The sequence below is a fragment of the Salmo salar genome, unplaced genomic scaffold (assembly GCF_965601325.2).
Source record: "Salmo salar unplaced genomic scaffold, fSalSal1 ptg000257l, whole genome shotgun sequence".
In the NCBI taxonomy this organism is placed as follows: domain Eukaryota; kingdom Metazoa; phylum Chordata; class Actinopteri; order Salmoniformes; family Salmonidae; genus Salmo; species Salmo salar.
In genome coordinates this window covers 1416412-1442235 of record NW_027675339.1, presented here as the reverse complement: position 1 = coordinate 1442235, position 25824 = coordinate 1416412, and the positions used below count along the sequence as shown (strand labels likewise).

At 38.3% G+C, this 25824-nt stretch overlaps 1 protein-coding gene across 1 annotated transcript; it reads left to right on the top strand.

Annotated features, from left to right (window-relative positions):
- The first annotated feature begins 16338 nt into the window (after nucleotides 1-16338).
- Nucleotides 16339-22228, top strand: LOC123732972 (uncharacterized). The gene is made up of 3 exons (XM_082971302.1): nucleotides 16339-16354; nucleotides 17834-18013; nucleotides 20997-22228. Exons 1-3 carry the CDS (start codon nucleotides 16339-16341, stop codon nucleotides 21881-21883), a joined length of 1083 nt encoding a protein of 360 aa, XP_082827428.1. The 3' UTR covers nucleotides 21884-22228.
- The last annotated feature ends 3596 nt before the right edge of the window (nucleotides 22229-25824 follow it).

Genomic DNA, 25824 nt, shown 5'->3' with positions numbered 1-25824 from the left:
TCCCCCTGAGGCTAATATCCATATCATGTTGAAATCAATAGAACAGGGGACAAACGTTTAGGGTTCTACATTGTGACATCATTAAAATATATTGATATCATTTAACAACTCCTTCATGTATTTTCTGATATTTGATCAGAGGTCTTTTATCAGATTATCTCTGGTCACAGCTATAAGGCTGTGTGTATTCTCTGGTGCACTGTCAGCTCTCCAGATCGACCAAAACTCTTCCCACATTGATTACAGCTAAAAGGTTTCTCTCCTGTGTGTATTCTCTGGTGCACTGTCAGAGAGCCAGATTGACCAAAACTCTTCCCACACTGATCACAGCTATAAGGTTTCTCTCCTGTGTGTATTCTCTGGTGTCGAGTCAGTGTGCTAGGTGCAGCAAAACTCTTCCCACATTGATCACAGATATAAGATTTCTCTCCTGTGTGTTCTTTGGTGTAATGTCAGCTGGCCAGATTGAACAAAACTCTTCCCACATTGACCACAGCTATAAGGTTTCTCTCCTGTGTGGATTATCTGATGAATTTTATTGCCTGATGAGGTGAGTCTCTTCCCACAGTCAGAGCAGCAGTGAGTTCTCTTCCCTGTGGATCTCTGCAGGTGTTTCTTGAGGTGTTCTGATCTGGAGAGACTCTTCTCTGCCTCTTCAGCATCATGAGGTTGTTGAGGCTCCCCAGAGGATCCAAGATAGTGAAGTATCTCTCCTGTGTGAACAACAAAGTCAGACAGATGATTTAAAGGCCCACAACAGCAGAAATCCACTGTAAAAGGTGATGCCAACAGCGTAGCCATGATGTTATACAACAATTGACGTCTGTAATGAATGTTAAAATGATTTAACAATTGTCTTAAAATGAGCAAGAATAGTCATATTTTGTCTTGTTTTCACATTAGTAGTAACATCGATGATTGTAGGCTAGAAATAAGTTATTCATGTTGTTGAAACTCTAAGCAGTGTGCCAGACGACTTTTGGTCTCCAATATAGGCCCCTTTCTGTGTTTGCTAAAATTGCGGCATGAGGGCGATGCACATGCAATTTGGTTGTAGAAACTCCTCCCTGCTAATGAGGAAACCGATAGTTATGGATGTAGTGTATCTGCTAATGAGGAAACCGATAGTTATGGATGTAGTATATCTGCCTGGAGCAAAAATGGTGAGCAAAGATTTTAGTTTTTCACAATGTATTCTGAATGTGAACGGGGAAAAACTCAGGGAAGTAACTTCCATTTCCAGGTTGCTTATGAGTGCATTTCACGCTACTTTGGATTATAATTGTAAAGCTCGCTTGAATGTCCTGCTTAATATAATGTTTGCTACAGTATTAAGAACCGAGTTAATGACCGTATCCATTTGGGTGTTGTCAATAAAGTTATGATTTTTTAAATGTATTTTTAATTACATTTTGTTTTTCACCTTTATTTAAGCAGGTAGGCCAGTTGAGAACAAGTTCTCATTTACAACTGCGACCTGGCCAAGATAAAGCAAAGCAGTGCGACACAAACAACACAGAGTTACAAGTGGGATAAACAAGCATACAGTCAATAACACAATAGAAAAATCTATATACAGTGTGTGCAAATGGAGTACGGAGGTAAGGCAATAAATAGGCCATAGTAGCGAAGTAATTACAATTTAACAAATGAACACTGGAGTGATAGATGTGCAGATGATGATGTGCAAGTAGAAATACTGGTGTGCAAAAGAGCAAAAAAGTAAATAAAAACATGGGGATGAGGTAGGCAGTTGGATGGACTATTTACAGATGGACTGTGTACAGCTGCAGCGATCGGTTAGCTGCTCAGATAGCTGATGCTTAAAGTTAGTGAGGAAGATATATGTCTCCAACTTCAGCGATTTTTGCAATTCGTTCAAGTCATTGGCAGCAGAGAACTGGAAAGAAATGTGTCCAAAGTAGGTGTTGGCTTTGGTGATGACCAGTGAGATATACCTGTCTGAGTGCGTGCTATGGGTGGGTGTTGCTATGGTGACCTGTGAGCTGAGCGAAGGCGGCCTAGCAAAGACCTATAGATGACCTGGAGCCAGTGGGTTTGGCGACGAATATGTAGCGAGGGCCAGCAAACGAGAGCATACAGGTCGCAGTGGTGGGTGGTATATGGGGATTTGGTGACAAAACGGATGGCACTGTGATAGACTGCCTCCAGTTTGCTGAGTAGAGTGTTGGAGGCTATTTTGAAAATGACATCGCCGAAGTCAAGGATCGGCAGGAAAGTCAGTTTAACGAGGGTATGTTTGGCAGCGTGAGTGAAGGAGGCTTTGTTGCGAAATATGAAGCTGATTCTAGATTTCATTTTGGATTGGAAATGCTTAACTTCATCGGGGTAGGGGGCAGTATTTTCACGTCCGGATGAAAAGCGTGCCCAGAGTAAACTGCCTGCTACTCAGGCCCAAAAGCTAGAATATGCATATAATTAGTAGATTTGGATAGAAAACACTGAAGTGTCTAAAACGGTTTGAATAATGTCTGTGAGTATAACAGAACTCATATGGCAGGCAAACCTTAGAAAAATCCAACCAGGAAGTGTGGAAATCTGAGGTTTGTAGTTTTTCAAGTGATTGCCTATCTAACACACAATATACATCCAATATACAGTGTCTATGGGGTCATATTGCACTTCCTAAGGCTTCCACTAGATGTCAACAGTCTTTAGAATGTTGTTTCAGGCTTCTACTGTGAATGGGGAGAGAATAAGAGCTGATTGAGTCAGGTGTCTGGCCGTCAGCCATTATTTTAGTTACGCACGCAGCCATGAGCACGAGCTCAGTTCTCTTTCCTTTATGAAGACAAAGGAATTATCCGGTTGGAATATTTTTGAAGATTTATGATAAAAACATCCTAAAGATTGATTCTACACATCGTTTGATGTGTTTCTACAAACTGTAATATAACTTTTTTGACTTTTCGTCTGGACTTTAATGCGCGCGCCTTCTGCATTTGGAATAGTGAACCTAACACGCTTACAAAATGGAGGTATTTGGACATAAACATGAACTTTATCGAACAAAACGTACATGTATTGTGGAACTGGGATTCCTGGGAGTGCATTCCGATGAAAATCATCAAAGGTAAGTGAATATTTATAATGGTATTTCTGACTTCTGTTGACTCCACAACATGGCGGGTATCTGTATGGCTTGTTTTGGTGTCTGAGCGCTGTACTCAGATTATTGCAAAGTGTGCTTTCGCCGTAAAGCTTTTTTGAAATCTGACACAGCGGTTGCATTAAGGAGAAGTATATCTTTAATTCTATGCATAACAGTTGTATATTTTATCAACGTTTATGATGAGTATTTCTGTAAATTGATGTGCTCATTCATCGGGGGTTTTGGAGGCAAAACATTTCTGAACATTACATGCCAATGTAAAATGGGGTTTTTGGATATAAATATGAACTTTATCGAGCAAAACATACATATATTGTGTAACATGAAGTCCTATGAGTGCCATCTGATGAAGATCATCAAAGGTTAGTGATTAATTTTAGCTATATTTCTGGTTTTTGTGACGCCTCTCCTTGCTTGGAAAATGGCTGTGTGGTTTTTCTTGTCTAGGTGGTGTCCTAACATAATCTTTCGCCGTAAAGTGTTTTTGAAATCGGACACTGTGGTTGGATTAATGAGAAGTGTACCTTTACAATGGTGTATAATACTTGTATGTGTGAGAAATTTGAATTATGAGATTTTTGTTGTTTTGAATTTGGCGCCCTGCTATTTCAATGGCTGTTGGCGAGGTGTGACGGTAGCGTCCCACCTACCCCAGAGAGGTTTTAACATGCCGGTACATACTGCTGTAATAACATGCAAGCAAATTGTCAGCCAAAATATCGTGTAAGGTAACTTACTTGAAAAGAAATGTCTTTATTATATTGCTTAACATGTTCTTAACATTTGTCATAATTAGTTAAAGCAATGAATTTGTTTCGGCTCTCGTTGGACTTCGGCTGCATATTTTCCGCCATTTTCTTCAAATCTGAAAATGATGTGAAGTTACGTCCATTTCCTGAAGAATTGCATTATGGGCCCTAAAGTACTGCGTGTATACGTCATATTTTGGCGAATTTAGTACGACATCCGGGAACTTTTGGCATACTAACTACATCAACGACATCATAACCGCCATCGATAAGAGACATTACTGTGCAGCCGTATTCATCGACCTGGCCAAGGCTTTCGACTCTGTCAATTACCACATTCTTATTGGCAAACTCGACAGCCTTGGTTTCTCAAATGATTGCCTCGCCTGGTTTACCTACTACTTCTCTGATAGAGTTCAGTGTGTCAAATCGGAGGGCCTGTTGTCCGGGCCTCTGGCAGTCTATGGGGGTGCCACAGGGTTCAATTCTCAGGCCGACTCTCTTCTCTGTATACATCAATGATGTCGCTCTTGCTGCTGGTGAGTCTCTGATCCACCTCTACGCAGATGACACCATTCTGTATACTTCTGGCCCCTCTTTGGACACTGTGTTAACCTGTTAGGGCTAGGGGGCAGTATTTACACGGCCGGATAAAAAACGTACCCGATTTAATCTGGTTATTACTACTGCCCAGAAACTAGAATATGCATATAATTATTGGCTTTGGATAGAAAACACCCTACAGTTTCTAAAACTGTTTGAATGGTGTCTGTGAGTATAACAGAACTCATATGGCAGGCAAAAACCTGAGAAGATTCCAAACAGGAAGTACCCTCTCTGACCATTCCTTGGGCTTCTTGGCTCTGTTTAAAGCAAATTTAGGATATTTGCTGTAACGTGACACTTCCTACGGCTCCCATAGGCTCTCAGAACCCGGGAAAAAGCTGAATGATGTAATTCCATCCGCTGGCTGAAAAACTTTAGCGCGTTTGGATGGTGGTCGATCAGAGGGCCATCAGACTGAGGCTCGTGCACGAGGGGATCCCATGCTTTTACTTTCTCTCTCTTTGAACGTAAACACGCTTTCCCTGTCGGAATATTATTGCTTTTTTACGAGAAAAATGGCATAAAAATTGATTTTAAACAGCGGTTGACATGCTTCGAAGTACGGTAATGGAATATTTAGAATTTTTTTGTCACAAAACGCGTCGGGCGCGTAACCCTTATTTACCCTTTCAGATAGTGTCTTGAACGCACGAACAAAACGCCGCTGTTTGGATATAACTATGGATTATTTGGGACCAAACCAACATTTGTTATTGAAGTAGAAGTCCTGGGAGTGCATTCTGACGAAGAACAGCAAAGGTAATAACATTTTTCTTATAGTAAATCTGAGTTTGGTGAGTGCTAAACTTGCTGGGTGTCTAAATAGCTAGCCCTGTGATGCCGGGCTATCTACTTAGAATATTGCAAAATGTGCTTTCACCGAAAAGCTATTTTAAAATCGGACATATCGAGTGCATAGAGGAGTTCTGTATCTATAATTCTTAAAATAATTGTTATGCTTTTTGTGAACGTTTATCGTGAGTAATTTAGTACATTTTTAGTAAATTCACCGGAAGTTTGCGGGGGGTATGCTAGTTCTGAACGTCACATGCCAATGTCAAAAGCTGTTTTTTGATATAAATATGAACTTGATTGAACAAAACATGCATGTATTGTATAACATAATGTCCTAGGGTTGTCATCTGATGAAGATCATCAAAGGTTAGTGCTGCATTTAGCTGTCTTTTGGGTTTATGTGACATTATATGCTAGCTTGAAAAATGGGTGTCTGATTATTTCTGGCTGGGTACTCTGCTGACATAATCTAATGTTTTGCTTTCGTTGTAAAGCCTTTTTGAAATCGGACAGTGTGGTTAGATTAACGAGAGTCTTGTCTTTAAAATGGTGTAAAATAGTCATATGTTTGAGAAATTGAAGTAATAGCATTTCTAAGGTATTTGAATAACGCGCCACTGGCTGTTACGTAGGTGGGACGAAATCGTCCCACTGGCCCTAGAGAAGTTAACTAACCTCCAAACGAGCTTCAATGCCATACAACTCTCCTTCCGTGGCCTCCAACTGCTCTTAAACGCAGGTAAAACTAAATGCATGCTATTCAATCGATCACTGCCCGCACCTGCTCGCCCGTCCAGCATCACTACTTTGAACGGCTCTGACTTAGAATACGTGGACAACTACAAATACCTGGGTGTCTGGTTAGACTGTAAACTCTCCTTCCAGACTCACATTAAGCATCTTCAATCCAAAATTAAATCTAGAATCGGCTTCCTATATCTCAACAAAGCATACCATATCATACCCTCGTAAAACTGACCATCCTACCGATCCTCGACTTCGGTGATGTCATCTATAAAATAGCCTCCAAATCTCTACTCAACAAACTGGATGCAGTCTATCACAGTGCCATCCGTTTTGTCACCAAAGTCCCATATACCACCCACCATTGCGACCTGTACGCTCTCGTTGGTTGGCCCTCGTTTCATACTCGTCGCCAAACCCACTGGCTACAGGTTATCTACAAGTCTCTGCTAGGTAAAGCCCCGTCTTATCTCAACTCACTGGTCACCATAGCACCACCCACTCGTAGCATGCGCTCCAGCAGGTATATCTCACTGGTCACCCCCAAAGCCAACACCTCCTTTGGTCGTCTTTCCTTACAGTTCTCTGCTGCCAATGACTGGAACGAACTGCAAAAATCTCTGAAGCTGGAGACTCATATCTCCCTCACTAGCTTTAAGCACCAGCTGTCAGAGCAGCTCACAGATCACTGCACCTGTACATAGCCCATCTGTAAACAGCCCATCTATCTACCTACCTCATCCCCATACTGTATTTATTTATCTTGCTCCTTTGCACCCCAGTATCTCTACTTGCACATTCGTCTTCTGCACATCTACCATTCCAGTGTTTAATTGCTTTATTGTAATTATTTGACCACCATGGTCTATTTATTGTCTTAACTTACCTCATTTGCACTCACTGTATATAGACCTTTTGTTTTCTTTTGTTCTACTGTATTATTGACTGTATGTTTTGTTTATTCCATGTGTTGTTGTATGTGTCGAATTGCTACGCTTTATCTTGGCCAGGTCGCAGTTGCAGTTGCAAATGAGAACTTGTTCTCAACTAGCCTACCTGGTTAACAATTTGACCCCCACAGGAAATCTTCACTGGCAGTTATAGAAAGACCCATTTACTATATAACCATTGATTCTTGAAGAATATAAATTATAAATGCCTCAAACTGTATTACCCCACCAGAAACCAAAACATAAGCTTGTATAACGCCACTGTTTGTAAACAAGCACTGTATAGCTGTGAAATCTGGTTAAAACTATCATTTTGACCTTATGGATGGCCAGTCTTTGTATTTATAGTGTAGTCCATTCAGGGGGTAGTCCTGAGCTGAACTCAATCCTGGGTCCAGCAACTGTCAACACCTTACAACTGTTACACCAAGATGTCTGAACTTCTTGAAGAGGTCGCTAGGTGTTGGGTTACGGTTGCTACAATAGCTTTCTCTATGAATTTGAGAGTGGTTACACTTCTTCCCCCATCCCTCAGCTGTTTACCAAACCAAGACTCAGGGCAGCCATTTTGTTTCGGATTAAATCCTAGGTTGCCCCTTTAAACAAGCCACACAACAATCAATCAATCTGCAGTCCAAACAATAACAAATCTGTAATTCCACCACTGTTATGGTAATAAGATGATTATGGGGTTGGAGAAATGTAACTACAGACAGACAGACCTATGGATGCAAGGACTGACCATCCATGATATCAACATTATAGATTTAACCATGTTGAGGCTATACAGTGTTGATTTACATTGTTTCTAAACATTGGAGTAAAAAAAGCTTATTTGGGGTTCTGATGGGGTACAACAGTTGAACTCAGCTCATGAGGCATGTGTTATATTCTTCAAGAATCAATGGCTATAAATAAATAATTTAAAGTCCAAATATGGATGTAACAATTGCAGATTTCCGCTTTAACACCAAACATCAGTTCAACAACTGCAGAGTTTGTGCCTCTGTATTAAAGACAGTACTTACTAGTGTTAATCAGGGCCCGTTCATCGTTAGAACCATTGGACGCCTTAAGATGCCTTTTGGAAACCGAGCCCAGATATCCAGTTTCATCCTCTTCTTCCTCCTCCTTTTTCGATGTGACAGTCATCTCCCACTCCTCCTCTTTCACTCCATAAACTGCATCCTCCTCTTTCTCTTCCTCCTCTTCTTTTACTGTAACATCCTCCTCCTCTTTCACTCTGAACGCGTCTTCCTCTTCTTTCACTGAAACGTCTTTCTCTTCTTCTTTCACGGTAACAGCTTCACCCTCTACTTGTTTTTGTATTGTAACATTCTTCTCTTCCCCCTCCTCTTTCACAAGAGCTTCTTTCTCCGTCCAGCAGACCTCCTCTTCTTTAGCAGGAGGAGAGTAGCTTAGTGAACTCTTGGTCGGAGATGTTAGCTAGCTAGCATTAGCGACTAGCCTAGTTCTAAGCTAACTTAGCAAACCAGCTAGCTGACAAACAACGTAAATATATAATTAAATGGGCCAACAAGTACATACGACAGAAGTGTGTTTAATACACAGAGACTAATATACACCAAACCAGTGTAAAGAGCGTGAATGTTGTAGCTATGTTTGCTAGAAAGCTACCGAGGTGTCTGACTAGCTGTTGTTGTTGAAGGAGCGTCCCGTCCACTAGATTATACGTCACACTGGCAGCATCGCCTGAACCTAAAAGACGCACATTGCCATCTGCTGACTGGACTGGGCAACGCAGCTGAGGAACCAAACGTTTATTTTTCATTTAATATTATATTAAGTCGTTCAAAGAGAAGCATGTGTTGATTGATTCGTTTTTAATGAGTGAGAATTTAAAACAAACTTTACACCCACTACATATTTGCATTGAACCATACTTCTGACATGGATCATTTTGACCCCAGAGGCATATCTTTTATCATAGCCAAAATGTATTTTATTCAATTCTTCCAAATTTTCATGACTTTGTCAATCAACTTGTTCTTAATAAATCTATATCATGGTTTAGTGTTTCTGTATCAATATGGACTTTTAACAAATTAAAATCCTTTGGAGTCATTTTGACTCCAGCCAAAAACACCTTTGATAAATAGGACGTTTATTTCAAATCAAATCACATTTTATTGGTCACATACACGTGTTTAGCAGATATTATTGCGGGTGTAGCGAAATGCTTGTGTTTCTAGCTCCGACAGTGCAGTAATATCTAACAAGTAATATCTAACAATTTCACAACATATACCCAATACACACAAATCTAAGTATTTGAATCTAGGTTTCTCTGTAGACATGATCCATCCCACCAGAGGCTGGAGGGGCACCTGTATCAGTGGTTTTGACCAGATAGCCGCCTGCAGACACACTGTATAGTGCCTCCCATGTACTCTCCTAAGATTGGACCTTTCTATACCACGTATCACATGACTGTGTACAAAACTGCCAAAAACTCTGCAGTGGTAGAAAACTCTACCAGTGGTATACAGTGCATTCGTTAAGTATTCAGACCCCTTCACTTTTTCCACATTTTGTTACGTTACAGCCGTATTCTAAAATGTCATAATTTTTCCCCTCATCAATCTACACACAATACCCCATAATGACAAACCAAAAACATACATTTTTGCAAATGTATTTACTGAAGTATTCGTACCTCAGCCAGGATTGTGAAATGTTAGGAAATAATATGTCATAATTTACTCGTACCTCAGCCAGCATTGTGAATGGTTAGGAAATAATATGTCATGTTTTACTAGTACCTCAGCCAGCATTGTGAATGGTTAGGAAATAATATGTCATGTTTTACTCGTACCTCAGCCAGCATTGTGAATGGTTAGGAAATAATATGTCATGTTTTACTCGTACCTCAGCCAGCATTGTGAATGGTTAGGAAATAATATGTCATGTTTTACTAGTACCTCAGCCAGCATTGTGAATGGTTAGGAAATAATATGTCATGTTTTACTCGTACCTCAGCCAGCATTGTGAATGGTTAGGAAATAATATGTCATGTTTTACTCGTACCTCAGCCAGCATTGTGAATGGTTAGGAAATAATATGTCATGTTTTACTAGTACCTCAGCCAGCATTGTGAATGGTTAGGAAATAATATGTCATGTTTTACTCGTACCTCAGCCAGCATTGTGAATGGTTAGGAAATAATATGTCATGTTTTACTCGTACCTCAGCCAGCATTGTGAATGGTTAGGAAATAATATGTCATGTTTTACTAGTACCTCAGCTAGTATTGTGAATGGTGTCTGATGCAGTGACATACTAGACCATGGCAGTAAATATAATACTTTGGTGTTTTTAGTCAGGCATGAAAGGTCTGGGGTGGTTCTGTGGTTATAAGTTACTGACCTTGGAATACATTTCTGGCCATGCTGGCAGGGTCGGAATCAAACCCAATGTCCACCTGGTACACTGGCAGGGTCTGAATCAAACCCAATGTCCACCTGGTACACTGGCAGGGTCTGAATCAACCCAATGTCCACCTGGCACACTGGCAGGGTCTGAATCAAACCCAATGTCCACCTGGTACATTGACAGGGTCAGCGCATGTGACAATTTGATTGCAGTTTTGTTTGTTCCAGTGCTCCAGTTGTCTTGATACATGTGGAGAGTCAACACCTTTAGTTGCTCCACCTTTTTGGTTTACTTCCTGTCTTTAAGTTTGGTGTGGGATTTTCTTTTGTTTGTCTCTTCTTGGGCAGATTTAGTGGGTCTCATGGTGGGTGTCTTTTAGGTCCCAGTTGTTGTTACTAGTCAACTTTCAGTGGACACCCCCATAGTGTCTTTCAGAGCCCCTCCTAAAAAACAAGCTTATATTTTGGTTTGGATGTTGCATCATATTGTTGATATTTTAATCAATGGCATTTCCTTACAATGCTCATTAGTCTTTCAGTTGTTATTGTTTTTTATCCTCATATTTGTGTACTAAATATTTCTGATTATTTTCATAGTTTTTTCCTGTGAAGCCATTGTGTTGCATCCATGTCTGACATGTGCTGTATAAATAAAGCTTGATTTTATTTGAACATATAATAAAACAAATGAACCCAATGACTGACCAATCAACAAACTCTTGGCCCACCTTAGTATGAAAAACCGTATCAATCACTCTTTTCCAGCCTGCTGAAGGCGTGGTGGAGTGGTAAACACCACCCCCGGCTCTACCAGGGGCTTGAGGTGGTCTCCCACAGCTCTGCTTATGTCATGTTCTGTGACCTTGCTGTTCCATTTATTGACTGCCCCTGCAACACAGAAATAAACACATTTAGTTATATTATATAAAACTCTCAAAGTAATGGATATGGAGCATCTATGGCCTCAGTTACACCTGGCACCTAAATGTGACTTCTGTCATCCGATCACTCCAAGCTGCATTAGGTTCAGATCTACCAGGATGGGCCTTTGACACAGTCAGGCCACTGAATATGCATCAGCAATGTAAAGAGATGGGGTGAATGAGGGGAAAAGTACATTTGACACAAATGACCTTCATAATAAATCAAATGTTGTTGGTCACATACAGGTGTCCAGCAGATGTTATTGCAGGTGTAGTGAAATGCTTGTCCTTCTAGTTCCCACAGTGCAGTAATATCTAACAATTAATATCTAACAATTTCACAACAAATACCTAATACACACAAATCTAAGGAATGGAATTAGGAATATATAAATATATGGATAAACAATGTCAGAGCAGCATAGACTGAGATACAGTTTATACATATGAGATGAGAAATGATATGCAAACATTATTAAAGTGACTAGTGTTCCATTTATTAAAGTGGCCAATGATGTCAAGTCTATATGTAGGCTGCAGCCTCTCTGTGCTGTTTAACAGTCTGATGGCCTTGAGATAGAAGCTGTTTTTCTGTCTTTCGGTCTCAACTTTGATGCACCTGTACTGACCTCGCCTTCTGGATGATAGCGGGGTGAACAGGCAGTGGCTCGGGTAATAACAAAGAACAAATGTGTGTGCCTGAGGGGAAATTAACTTTCATACAGCCAAAAGGGGTGAGAAATTACACCCATATCAGAGGACAATTTGCACTAATGTAAATAAACATAGATGATGGAACATATTACCTTTTGCTGACGTGATGAACCGCTAAGGGGACATAAATATTTACCATCTAAATCATGTGTGACCTCTCACCTCTCTGGCTGTAGAAGTGTTCTTCCTAACCAGTCCCTCAACAGCTCGCTGACTGAGCTCCACCCTCACTGGGTCTTCAGAGGAGAGGAAGGCTGAGGAGGGATGGAAGGATGAATGGATCAGTCAGTCAATAAAGTGTAGAGCTGCTGTTTATGCTGTCTGACAAAATCACTATTTTAGTAGTTCGTTAAAGTAAATAAGGCTTTATGACTGCTGAATACCAACTATCAATCACTTAGATCATGTATTTTCAGGTAGAGATACATCCTTGGGACGTCCCTAGCCCGTTGAAGTTGACATTTAAAATGGTTAAGGTAGGGGATAAGGTTAGGGTTTAGGGTAGGGATGTCCCAAGGATCCCAGATAGCATTGACCATTGTGCATTCTTCTGTCTCTTTTACATAGCAGGTGATGGGTTCTGACTTCTGAACTTGAAAATATTAAATATCCTTATTATGTGAAATTGAATGAAACAATAATGTATGTTGATGCTAATATGATGTACAATATTCCATCATGTTTCTATATGATAACAATAGAGTAATATATTTAATATGATGTACAATATTCCATGATGTTTCTATATGTTAACAATAGAGTAATATATTTAATATGATGTACAATATTCCATGATGTTTCTATATGATAACAATAGAGTAATATATTTAATATGATGTACAATATTCCATTATGTTTCTATATGATAACAATACAGTAATATATTTAATATGACAAATACTATTTTTTAACCGTTTCACAAATTCATTTTAATTAACTTAATCATTATGATTCAACATCAGTTCACCGTGTCACCTCATACTGTATTGGAGCAGCAGCAGCTGACTGCCCAGTTCAACATCAGTTCACCGTCTCACCTCACACTGTATTGGAGCAGCAGCAGCTGACTGCCCAGTTCAACATCAGTTCACCGTCTCACCTCATACTGTATTGGAGCAGCAGCAGCTGACTGCCCGGTTCAACATCAGTTCACCGTCTCACCTCATACTGTATTGGAGCAGCAGCAGCTGACTGCCCTGTTCAACATCAGTTCACCGTCTCACCTCATACTGTATTGGAGCAGCTGACTGCCCGGTTCAACATCAGTTCACCGTCTCACCTCATACTGTATTGGAGCAGCAGCAGCTGACTGCCCAGTTCAACATCAGTTCACCGTCTCACCTCATACTGTATTGGAGCAGCAGCAGCTGACTGCCCGGTTCAACATCAGTTCACCGTCTCACCTCATACTGTATTGGAGCAGCAGCAGCTGACTGCCCAGTTCAACATCAGTTCACCATCTAGGTTTGGATTACTTCCTCAACTATATTCTTTCCCATATATTGTATATCGTTTCCATAAAGCCAACATGGCTTTACACTCATTAACCTAAGTTTCCAATCTACATGTACAACTAGCTAACGTTAGCTTCGTTAACTAACTAACTAACTAAGGACGGTGACCTGTCCAGACCAGATGTTACAACGAACTGAATCGTCAATGGAGGTCTTCCTCTTTATATAGCCTGCTACAGCATGCAATACTATTAACTCACAAGGGGGCATAACGTTACATGGACAATACTATCCCATTTTGGAAACGTTACATGGACAATACTATCCCATTTTGGAAACGTTACATGGACAATACTATCCCATTTTGGAACCGTTACATGTACAATACTATCCCATTTTGGAAACGTTACATGTACAATACTATCCCATTTTGGAAACGTTACATGGACAATACTATCCCATTTTGGAAAAGTTACATGTATAATACTATCCCATTTTGGAAACGTTACATGTACAATACTATCCCATCTTGGAAACGTTACATGTACAATACTATCCCATTTTGGAAATGTTACATGTCCGCCCCCTTGTGGAGGGAAATTAATATCTTAGATGGTAGCTGTAGATGGGATTCAAATGCATAATGGTATTAATACAGTGTCTAGACTACCTCTTTTGTATAAATGCTCTTCAGAATCCAAACACAGTATTGCCACGCAGCAAAATGTTGTGTATAATCTTTCAAGTCAGCCTGATAAAATATTGAACAATTTGTGTACAAAGATATCTTGAAATGTGATATTATGCCTGTATGACAGTACTGTTACTGTATGGCAGTACTGTATTGGCTAGTGCTTTCTCCAATATGTTCTTCTATTTTACATTACATTGTATGTCGATGCCATATATCTTTCAATATTCATTTAAAAAAAAATATATATATATATATTAATACTTGTAAGACTATTCTTTGACACATTTTCTCTTCCTTTGAAATTCTTATAGGACAGAACATGGACACAATGCAATTGGGATCAAGAAGAAGGTACAGATATGTTGTAGGACAGCTGCATTTGAAGTGTACATTTAACCTACATAGCAGTCAATACAAACATAGAACATCACCCAAAACACCCAAAACAAACACTCCCTGCCACACCCTGACCAAACTACAATAACAAATAACCCCTTTTACTGGTCAGGACGTGACAGCACTGTTTTTCAGCCAGAGACAGCAGAGTCATCATTCACCGTTCCGCCACCTTCTGAGAGCCTATGGGAGCCGTAGGAAGTGTCACGTTACGGCAGAGATCCTCTGTTTTCAATAAAGAGAGTGTAGAAGGCCAAGAAATGGTCAGCGAGGGCACTTCCTGTAAGGAATCTTCTCAGGTTTTGGCCTGCCAAATGAGTTCTGTTATACTCACAGACACCATTCAAACAGTTTTAGAAACTTTAGGGTGTTTTCTATCCAAAGCTAATAATTATATGCATATTCTAGTTTCTGGGCAGGAGTAATAATCACATTAAATCGGGTACGTTTTTTATCCGGCCGTGAAAATACTGCCCCCTAGCCATAACAGGTTGTAGTTACAGTATACTACAATTAACTAATAGTATGTAGTATATACTCATTAAGTATGTAGTTACAGAATACTACAATTAACTAATAGTATGTAGTATATACTCATTAAGTAAGTTGTATACAGTATGTTAGTATGGGTAGTCAAACACAGATATTCGCCTTTTTTCAATTGTTTTCAATGCCATTACATTAAAGGAGAAACATACCTACATTCAATAACATTTATACATTGTCTGAAACCTTTGTTTTAAACCCTTCTCAAAGTTGGTGCCTTGCTGGATTTGTATTTTTTTATTTTTTTTTTATTTAACACTACTTGACTTTCCTTGTATTTATGGCAGTGTAGTTCCCTTCAGGGTCAGTCAACTTTGGTACAACATACTATAGGGAGTCGCGACTTCGGTTGAAGGATCTAAAATCACACCTGAAAAGGCCAATGAAATCCGCTCCGGACTGGAAGTCCCGCCTTCCACAGGTGATGAGGGTCAGGCTGGGATTCATTCCTTCCATTATTCCGCCCTTCACCTCGGTGTCAACAGGAACAATTCATGCTACTAAAACATACAATTGGAACACGAGACTGTCTTACGTTGCTCCAACCAAACTGACCCTTAGTGGTAGAGTGTGATCACCCCCTGGACTTTGTGTGGTTCTCATAGTTTCCTAATCACAATGTCCTGGTTATAGCAATGAGTAAGATGGCTAAAAATGAGACCTAGGCAATGAAAGTTAAGACCGAGGTAAAGTTGGATTTATATTCACACATTCAGATATTCAACAGACATTGGCCAAAAGCCATTTAAAATGGTATAAATCAATAACTAATTCATTGATTATCACAGAAACATCAAACTAGATTTATTATATACATGTCTAGCATACTTTTACAACTTTTTTTAAACAAAAATTCCAGTTTAGATTTTATAGAAATACATAAATATATAAAATGCCATTTAAAAGTGGTATAAATCAATAACTAATTCACCATTTGTCACAGAACAAATAATAATAAAAAGTTCATTTGTGAAATGTCTTTCCTTAATGCATTTGAGCCAATCAGTTGTGTTGTGACAAGGTAGGGTTTTCTCACTTTCTAGTAGGCTTATATTGAACATATGGCAAATAGGAGTGGCGATGTCGTCCTCTATTATCCTCAGTCATTTTTCCATCCAAGTTGTCAGACCCCGGTGGCCTGAAAAAGAAAAGGAGAACCTCACGCTCCAGGAGCTCAGATGCAATAATTTAATAACCTAATAACCAACGTTTCCACAGACAAGCTGTCTTCATCACGGTATAATGACAAACACTGCAGGTAACTGGTTTATATTGTGTCAAAGGACACACACAGGTGTCTGTAATCATGTCTGAGTGTGGCCTGATATCATTGGTTCATTTACAGATATAAATAGAACATATGAAAACATAAATGGATAGCATACGATCATAGATACAATTTGGCTATGTAGACCTACAAACATTTACAATGAATAGAAATATTACAATAATGGATACATAGACCTCCAAACATTTACAATGAATAGCAATATTACAATAATGGATACATAGACCTCCAAACATTTACAATGAATAGCAATATTACAATAATGGATACATAGACCTCCAAACATTTACAATGAATAGCAATATTACAATAATGGATACATAGACCTCCAAACATTTACAATGAATAGCAATATTACAATAATGGATACATAGACCTCCAAACATTTACAATGAATAGCAATATTACAATAATGGATACATAGACCTCCAAACATTTACAATGAATAGCAATATTACAATAATGGATACATAGACCTCCAAACATTTACAATGAATAGCAATATTACAATAATGGATACATAGACCTCCAAACATTTACAATGAATAGCAATATTACAATAATGGCTACGTTGAGACAGACGGGAGCAAAGGTCTTTAAATTAAAGATCCAGACAGCCTCTTGTTTTTAACAATAAATTGTCGAGGTCACCCCCTCTCCTAGGGAGGGTGACGTGTTCGATGCCGATATAATGTAGGGACGAAATCAAGGGGTTCGCTTCCAAAAAGATTTTACCACAAGGACAAATGAAAAGATAAATAACTGCCTTAGTGGTGCACCTGATAACACCTGTGATTGGGATCTGTTTCCCTGTTTGGGGGTGTTTGAAGTATCTACATTTGTAAGTGCCATTGCATTGAGCGCAGTGACCAAATTAATGAATGAATATGAAACTGCCTTAAATACAGATGTGAATGATAGTATGTTTTAAATTCTCACTTAAAATATGCATTGCTCTATTTGAACGTCTCAATATAATATTATTATTTCATGAAAGGAATGAAAAATAAATTTGTGTGCAACAACAACAAAAAACGTATCTTAACTACGTTTCCCTCCAGTCAGCAGCCGGCGATGTGCGTCTTTCAGGTGATGCTGCAGCGTGACGCAGAAACATTTAGACTGTTTCTGTGCATATTTGCCTCTGTGTTTTAAATATACTTCTGACATCTAGTTAATTGCCCCCATTTACATGTTATAGGTACATTGTTAGTCAACTAGCTGGCTTGATAAGTTAGCCTAGCACTAAACTAGTCGCTCATGCTAACTAGCTAGCTAGCTAGCTAACATCCCCGAACATGAGCTCCCTAAACTACTCCCCTCCTGTTAAAGAAGAGGAGGTCTGCTGGACGGAGAAAGAAGCTCTGGGGCTGAACATTGTCGTGAAAGAGGAGAAGGAAGAGGAGGATGTCACAGTAAAACAAGAAGTAGAGGGTGAGGCTGTTACAGTGAAAGAAGAGGAGGAAGAGAAAGAGGAAGCTGTTACAGTAAAAGAAGAAGTAGAGGGTGAAGCTGTTACTGTAAAAGAAGAGGAGAAAGAGGAGGATGTAGTTTTTGAAGTGAAGGAGGAGAAAGAGGGAGAGATTACTGTCATATTGACAGAGGAGTCAGGAGATCTGATTACCATCAGTAAGTACTGTCTTAAAAACGGGCTCTAACTGTCCAACAATTTTAAACGAATGTGTTGTTTTAAAGCAGCATGCTACTAAAATTCTATACTTGAAAATGTTGTTCTGTACTATAGCAATTTATGTTATAATATAATGTTAAAGCTACATTTTAAAATGGGTGATTAAAGCCCTGAATGCTGATTGGCTGACAGCCGTGGTATATCAGGCCGTATACCATGGGTATGACAAAACATGCATTTTTACTGTTCTGATTACATTGGTAACCAGTTTATAATTGCAATAAGCCACCTCTGGTTTGTGATATATGGCCAATATACCACGGCTAAGGGCTGTATCCAGGCACGTTGTGCTGTGTTGTACATAAGGACAGTCTTTAACCATGCTATATTGGCCATATACCACACTTCCTCTGGTCTTATTGCTTAACTGTAACATGTGTATACCATCAGAGTCCCTCCCACCACAAAATAACAACTTAATTGTCTCACAGAATGGCAAACAAGTTATAAATGAAACTTTTGATGTGTGTCTATTGTAGGCCTTGTGTGGAGTGTGTATACCAACAAAAAGCAGATTTCTAAATAATGTTGGAGAAATACATAAAATAAGATGCATTATTGACATGAAATGGACATGTGTTATGGGGAGACTGAACATATTAGCAAAAGGACAAGTGTTTTGGGGAGACTGAACATATTAGCAAACGTTTGTAAGTCTACAAAAAAACATAAAATAGCCATTTCAAGGAAAGGCTGAACTAAAGAATTATCATTTAGAAAGTATGGTAATTATTACTTTAGAGATGAAGTGGGACACCAACAAAATGTTATTTACATTGGATCAAATACAGCCTATAACATGACATTATCTATTATTATAGAGCTCTGATCAGCCTATAACATGACATTATCTATTATTATAGAGCTCTGATCAGCCTATAACATGATCTATTATTATAGAGCTCTGATCAGCCTATAACATGACATTATCTATTATTATAGAGCTCTGATCAGCCTATAAACATGACATTATCTATTATTATAGAGCTCTGATCAGCCTATAACATGACATTATCTATTATTATAGAGCTCTGATCAGCCTATAACATGACATTATCTATTATTATAGAGCTCTGATCAGCCTATAAACATGACATTATCTATTATTATAGAGCTCTGATCAGCCTATAACATGACATTATCTATTATTAAAGAGCTCTGATCAGCCTATAACATGACATTATCTATTATTATAGAGCTCTGATCAGCCTATAAACATGACATTATCTATTATTATAGAGCTCTGATCAGCCTATAAACATGATCTATTATTATAGAGCTCTGATCAGCCTATAACATGATCTATTATTATAGAGCTCTGATCAGCCTATAACATGACATTATCTATTATTATAGAGCTCTGATCAGCCTATAACATGACATTATCTATTATTATAGAGCTCTGATCAGCCTATAAACATGACATTATCTATTATTATAGAGCTCTGTTCAGCCTATAAACATGACATTATCTATTATTATAGAGCTCTGATCAGCCTATAAACATGACATTATCTATTATTATAGAGCTCTGATCAGCCTATAAACATGACATTATCTATTATTATAGAGCTCTGATCAGCCTATAAACATGACATTATCTATTATTATAGAGCTCTGATCAGCCTATAACATGACATTATCTATTATTATAGAGCTCTGTTCAGCCTATAAACATGACATTATCTATTATTATAGAGCTCTGTTCAGCCTATAAACATGACATTATCTATTATTATAGAGCTCTGATCAGCCTATAAACATGACATTATCTATTATTATAGAGCTCTGATCAGCCTGTAAACATGACATTATCTATTATTATAGAGCTCTGTTCAGCCTATAACATGACATTATCTATTATTATAGAGCTCTGATCAGCCTATAAACATGACATTATCTATTATTATAGAGCTCTGTTCAGCCTATAACATGACATTATCTATTATTATAGAGCTCTGATCAGCCTATAAACATGACATTATCTATTATTATAGAGCTCTGATCAGCCTATAACATGACATTATCTATTATTATAGAGCTCTGTTCAGCCTATAAACATGATCTATTATTATAGAGCTCTGATCAGCCTATAACATGACATTATCTATTATTATAGAGGTCTGATCAGCCTATAAACATGACATTATCTATTATTATAGAGCTCTGATCAGCCTATAAACATGACATTATCTATTATTATAGAGCTCTGATCAGCCTATAAACATGACATTATCTATTATTATAGAGCTCTGATCAGCCTATAAACATGACATTAATTATTATTATAGAGCTCTGCTCAGCCTATAAACTTGACATTATCTATTATTATACAGCTCTGCTCAGCCTATAAACATGACATTATCTATTATTATAGAGCTCTGCTCAGCCTATAAACTTGACATTATCTATTATTATAGAGCTCTGCTCAGCCTAAAATACGACATTATGTAGCCTGGCAGGTAGGAGCCAGTAACCGAAAGGTTGCTGGATCAAATCCCCGAGCTGACAAGGTAAAAACGCTGTCATTCTGCCCCTGAGCAAGGAAGTTAACCCACTGTTCCCTGGCTGCCGATGACGTGGCTGTCTATTAAGGCAGCCCCCCACACATCTCTGATTCAGAGGGGTTGGGTTAAATACGGGACACACATTTCAGTTGAATCCATTCAGTTGACTAGGTATCCCCCTTTCCCTATTGTAGAGCTCTGCTCAGCCTATAAACATGAGAGAAAGATTAGATTTTATGTTCTACATTATTATTATTATTAGGGCGGCCACCAAGTTTTTATTAAATTATGTAATGTTCTGAAAACTGACTTCAGGTTTTTGAGGAATCTAGCCTCACAGGAAGACAGTTTTATTTTATGGAGGTTTAATTCAGTTCTCTGTTTAATATTTAACTAAATACTCTGTCTTTGGTAGGAGAGGGACCAGACTCTCACTCTGACAGCGGGGAGACTCCTTCAGGGGAACCAGACCCAGAGACGCCCAAACCAGCGAGACAACACCACTGTTTCCAGTGTGGAAAGAGTTTTAAGTGGTTAAGGAACCTGAAAGTACATGAGAGAACGCATACAGGAGAAAACCCTTACGAATGCTCCCACTGTGGAAAGAGTTTTACCAAGTTAGGGAACCTAAAAGAGCATGAGAGGACACACACAAGAGAAAAGAGTTTCCAATGTTCCCAGTGTGGAAAGAGGTTTACCCAGTTACGGTACCTGAAACAACATGAAGAAATACACACAGAAGATAGGAAGACCTACCACTGCTCTCAGTGTGGAAAGATATTTACTGGGTTAGGGAACCTGAAAATACATATGAGAAGACACTCTGGAGAGAAGCCGTACCACTGTTCCCACTGTGTAAAGAGTTTTACTCAGTTAGGGAGCCTGAAAACACATGAGAGGGGACACACTGGAGAGAAGCCTTATCACTGTTCCCACTGTGGAAGGAATTTTAGGTGGTATGCGAGCCTGAAGGAGCATGAGAGAATACACACAGGAGAAAAGCCTTACCACTGTTCCAATTGTGAAAATAGTTTTACCCATCGAGGGAGCCTGAAAGCGCATGAGAGAATACACTCAGGAGAAAAGCCTTACAAATGTTCCCGATGTGAAAAGAGTTTTACCCGGTTAGGGAGCTTGAAAAAGCATGAGAGAACACACACAGGAGAAAAGCCTTTCCAACATACTAATAGACAGGAGGAGAAGACATACCACTGCTCTCATTGTGGAAAGACATTTTCCCAGTCAGAGGACCTGAAATCACATGAGAGAATAGAGAGGCTGTGTTCTGACTTATGTTTTTGATTGAGAAATTGTGTTTTTGTTCATTCTACATTAAATAATATTGTATGAATGAAATCATACTGAAAAATAGGTCTACATGTTTTTCCCAGCTCAAGACATGATCATGTCGAAAATCGGATTAAAAGAGTAAAAAAAAAATGTTTTGATTATGAACTTAAGATTGATTGAATGCAAGTGTAAACCCCTAAATGTTGTTCACTATATCATTGGGATATTTCAAACATGTTAATTATTAAATAGATTGATATTAGTATTTCTTCATTCAGATTGTCATTGTAAATGCGTATTGGTTCTCAATTGACATATCTGATTAAATAAATGTGAAATAAAGTAAATGCCATATTATTTTTGGGAAGTCTATTTGGTTCTATGTTGGGACTATAAGAATATTTTGAAGATAAATATACAAGGCAGAGTACGAGAGAGACAGAGGACGAGAGGTCAGTACAGTACTAACAACCAATGGAAATAGTGTTTTTTCCTGTAATAGGGAGTTATTGATCAGTGGTTCAGCAACATGGGAGGATGTAGATGTACACTACCGTTCAACAGTTTGGGGTCACTTAGAAATAACCTTGTTTTTAAAAGAAAGCCATTTTTTGTCCATTAAAATAACATCAAATTGATCTGAAATACAGTGTAGACATTGTTAATGTTGTAAATGACTATTGTAGCTGGAAACAGATGATTATTAATGGAATATCTACATAGGCGTACAGAGGCCCATTATCAGTGACCATCACTCCTGTGTTCCAATGGCACGTTGTGTTAGTTAATCCAAGTTTATCATTTTAAAAGGCTAATTGATCATTAGAAAACCCTTTTGCAATTATGTTAGCACAGCTGAAAACTGTTGTTATGATTAAAGAAGCAATAAAACTGGTCTGCTTTAGACTAGTTGAGTATCTGGAGCATCAATGTAACCTCTCAAATTCATAGACAGGTGTCGCGTCTATTTTTACCCAAAAGTAGTTTTTTACCTGGAGACTGTAGTGCTACTTTCTCAAAATGAACATAAATGCTGTAGGGGGAGGGTTCTGGTGTTTTACCAGGAGACTGGGGCCGATCCCCATTTAGGAATGTATGTCTTGCTTACTCACACTCTGCATGTGTTGATACCTGGCTGAAAACCCTCACAGTTGTTGGCCAACAGATTTTGTCATGGAGTTTTCATTCAATAGGGTTTAGAGTACATTTCATCTTAAGCCATTCTTTTAAATACGGTAATACCTTTAATTAGAATGTTGTGCCTTTAAATACCTTTTCATTCTCATTTTGTTGACGGACTCAATAGAATACACGGAGTCAGAAACTAGGGATCAATTCAAGAAAGTCATCATTCGTCTCTGTTTCAACACCAACTGGTAGATTTAAAAATACTCTGATCTTGTAGATTATTTAGGTACATTTTAGGGTTAGGAAAGTATGTATGAATCATAAAAACAATAGTCCTATAAATCTACCCTAATTCTTACTAATCATGGAAGTTTGATGACAACGGCCCAATCCTACATTTACATAAGTGTTCAGACCCTTAACTCAGTACTTTGTTGAAACACCTTTGGCAGCGATTACAGCCTTGAGTCTTCTTGGGTATGACACTAGAAGCTTGGCACAACTGTATTTGGGGAGTTTCTCCCATTCTTCTCTGCAGATCCTCTCAAGCTCTGTCAGGTTGGATGGGGAGCATCGCTGCACAACTATTTTCAGGTCTCTCCAGAGATGTTTGATCGGGTTCAAGTCCGGGGACTGGCTGGACCACTCAAGGACAACAGTGCAATAATATGTAACAACTTCACAACAAATACACACATCTAAAGTAAAGGAATGGAATTAAGAATATATAAATATTTGGACGAGCAACGTCAGAGTGGCATAGACTAAAATACAGTAGAATAGTATAGAATACAGTATATACATATGAGATGAGTAATACATAGACAGATACAGTAGAATAGGATAGAATACAGTATATACATATGAGATGAGTAATACATAGACTAAGATACAGTAGAATAGGATAGAATACAGTATATACATATGTGATGAGTAATACATAGACAGATACAGCAGAATAGGATAGAACCTAGTCTGTTCATTATATACATCTACATGATGTATTGTTACACCATGTAGGAGCAGTATAGACCTAGTCTGTTCATTATATACTTCTACATGATGTATTGTTACACCATGTAGGAGCAGTATAGACCTAGTCTGTTCATTATATACATCTACATGATGTATTGTTACACCATGTAGGAGCAGTATAGACCTAGTCTGTTCATTATATACATCTACATGATGTATTGTTACACCATGTAGGAGCAGTATAGACCTAGTCTGTTCATTATATACATCTACATGATGTATTGTTACACCAACACAAAAAAAGGAAATTATATTATTTTATACTAATACAATTGCTCAGAGAAAGAGATTTAGTTTAAAATGTAATTCTCAAAAGGTTGGGGTCTGAATTATTGCCACCCATGTTTTCAATACTCCAGCACCCTCCCCTAGGGAGGAAAACGACACTGAAATGTTTAATGAGATTAGAGAACACATTGGGTGGGATCTTAGACCCTTCCTCCATACAGAATCTCTCCATGTCCTTGATTTATTTAGTCTGCGCTTGTGGACTGCCCTGTTCAATTCAAACCACAGGTTTTCAATGGAGTTCAAGTCCGAAGACTGAGATGGCCATTAAAAATGTTGATTTTTGTGCCCAATTAACCATTTCTTTGTGGATGTTGATGTGTCTTGCTGGAAGATCCACTTATGGCCAAGTTTCAGCCTCCTAGCAGAGAGGTAACCAGGTTTTGGGCTAAAATATCCTGGTAGTGGGTAAAGTTTATTTATTTATTTCATACAGTAATTTTTGCTCATCATTATCAAGGGTACCAATAACTAGGTGCTTATTTTGATATCTAGTTATTTGACTGAATCAGAAATACAGATGTGGAGTAGATGTAGAGTTTGTTTTAAATTCTCATAAAAAATCTGAACTAATCAAACACTTGTTGCTCTTTGTACTTGTTGATATAATATTCATATTTAATGGAGAGAAAAAAAACGTTTCCCTAAACTGCTTTATAATATTATAATTCAATGAAGAATAAAAATAGTTTTCCCTCCTCAACTGCGTTTCCTCCCTCCAGACAGCAGATGGCGATATGTGTCTTTCAGGCGATGTTTCTAGTGTGACGTATAATCTAGTGGACGGAACGCTTCTTCAACAACTGCAGCCACCTCGGTAGCTCGCTAGGCGACAAAGTCGGAACATTCAAGTTCTTTAGACACTTTCCTGGTTTAATTGTAACTGTGATTTAAACATACTTATGTGTAAACAACTAGCTACCCCATTTCATTTAATATTTACGTTGTAAGTCAACTAGCTGGCTGGTTAAGTTAGCACTAGCCTAGCTAGCTAACATCTCCGACCATGCGCTCACTAAGCTGCTCTCCTCCTGCTAAAGAGGAGGTCTTTTTTTTTTTTTTTTTTTTTTTTAAGTTTGCACAAATCTTTATTTAACTTGCTGTAAATAACAGTAACATGCAAAACATAAACATAACATAACATAACAGCCAGAGGGAATCCAAAGAAATTAGAGAAAAATAAAAAAACTATTATATCAAATCAAATACAGACATATATCGAATACATTTTTTTGACATATTGTTTTGTATACGTTTTAAAGATTCTACGTACTGTTCCAAATCAGATAAAAAAATTAAGAAAAGGGGCTTTTTCTTCATAAATTTTGATTTATGGATAAAAGATTTTCCTAATAAAATAAAGAGATTTATGACATACTCACGTTCAATTGTGGAATCAGTGTAGTAAAATAATATGTCAAACTTAGTAATATCAATGGTTGTATGCAATTTGCGGCTAAGATATAGTTTTACATCAGTCCAAAACACTTCACTATATAAAC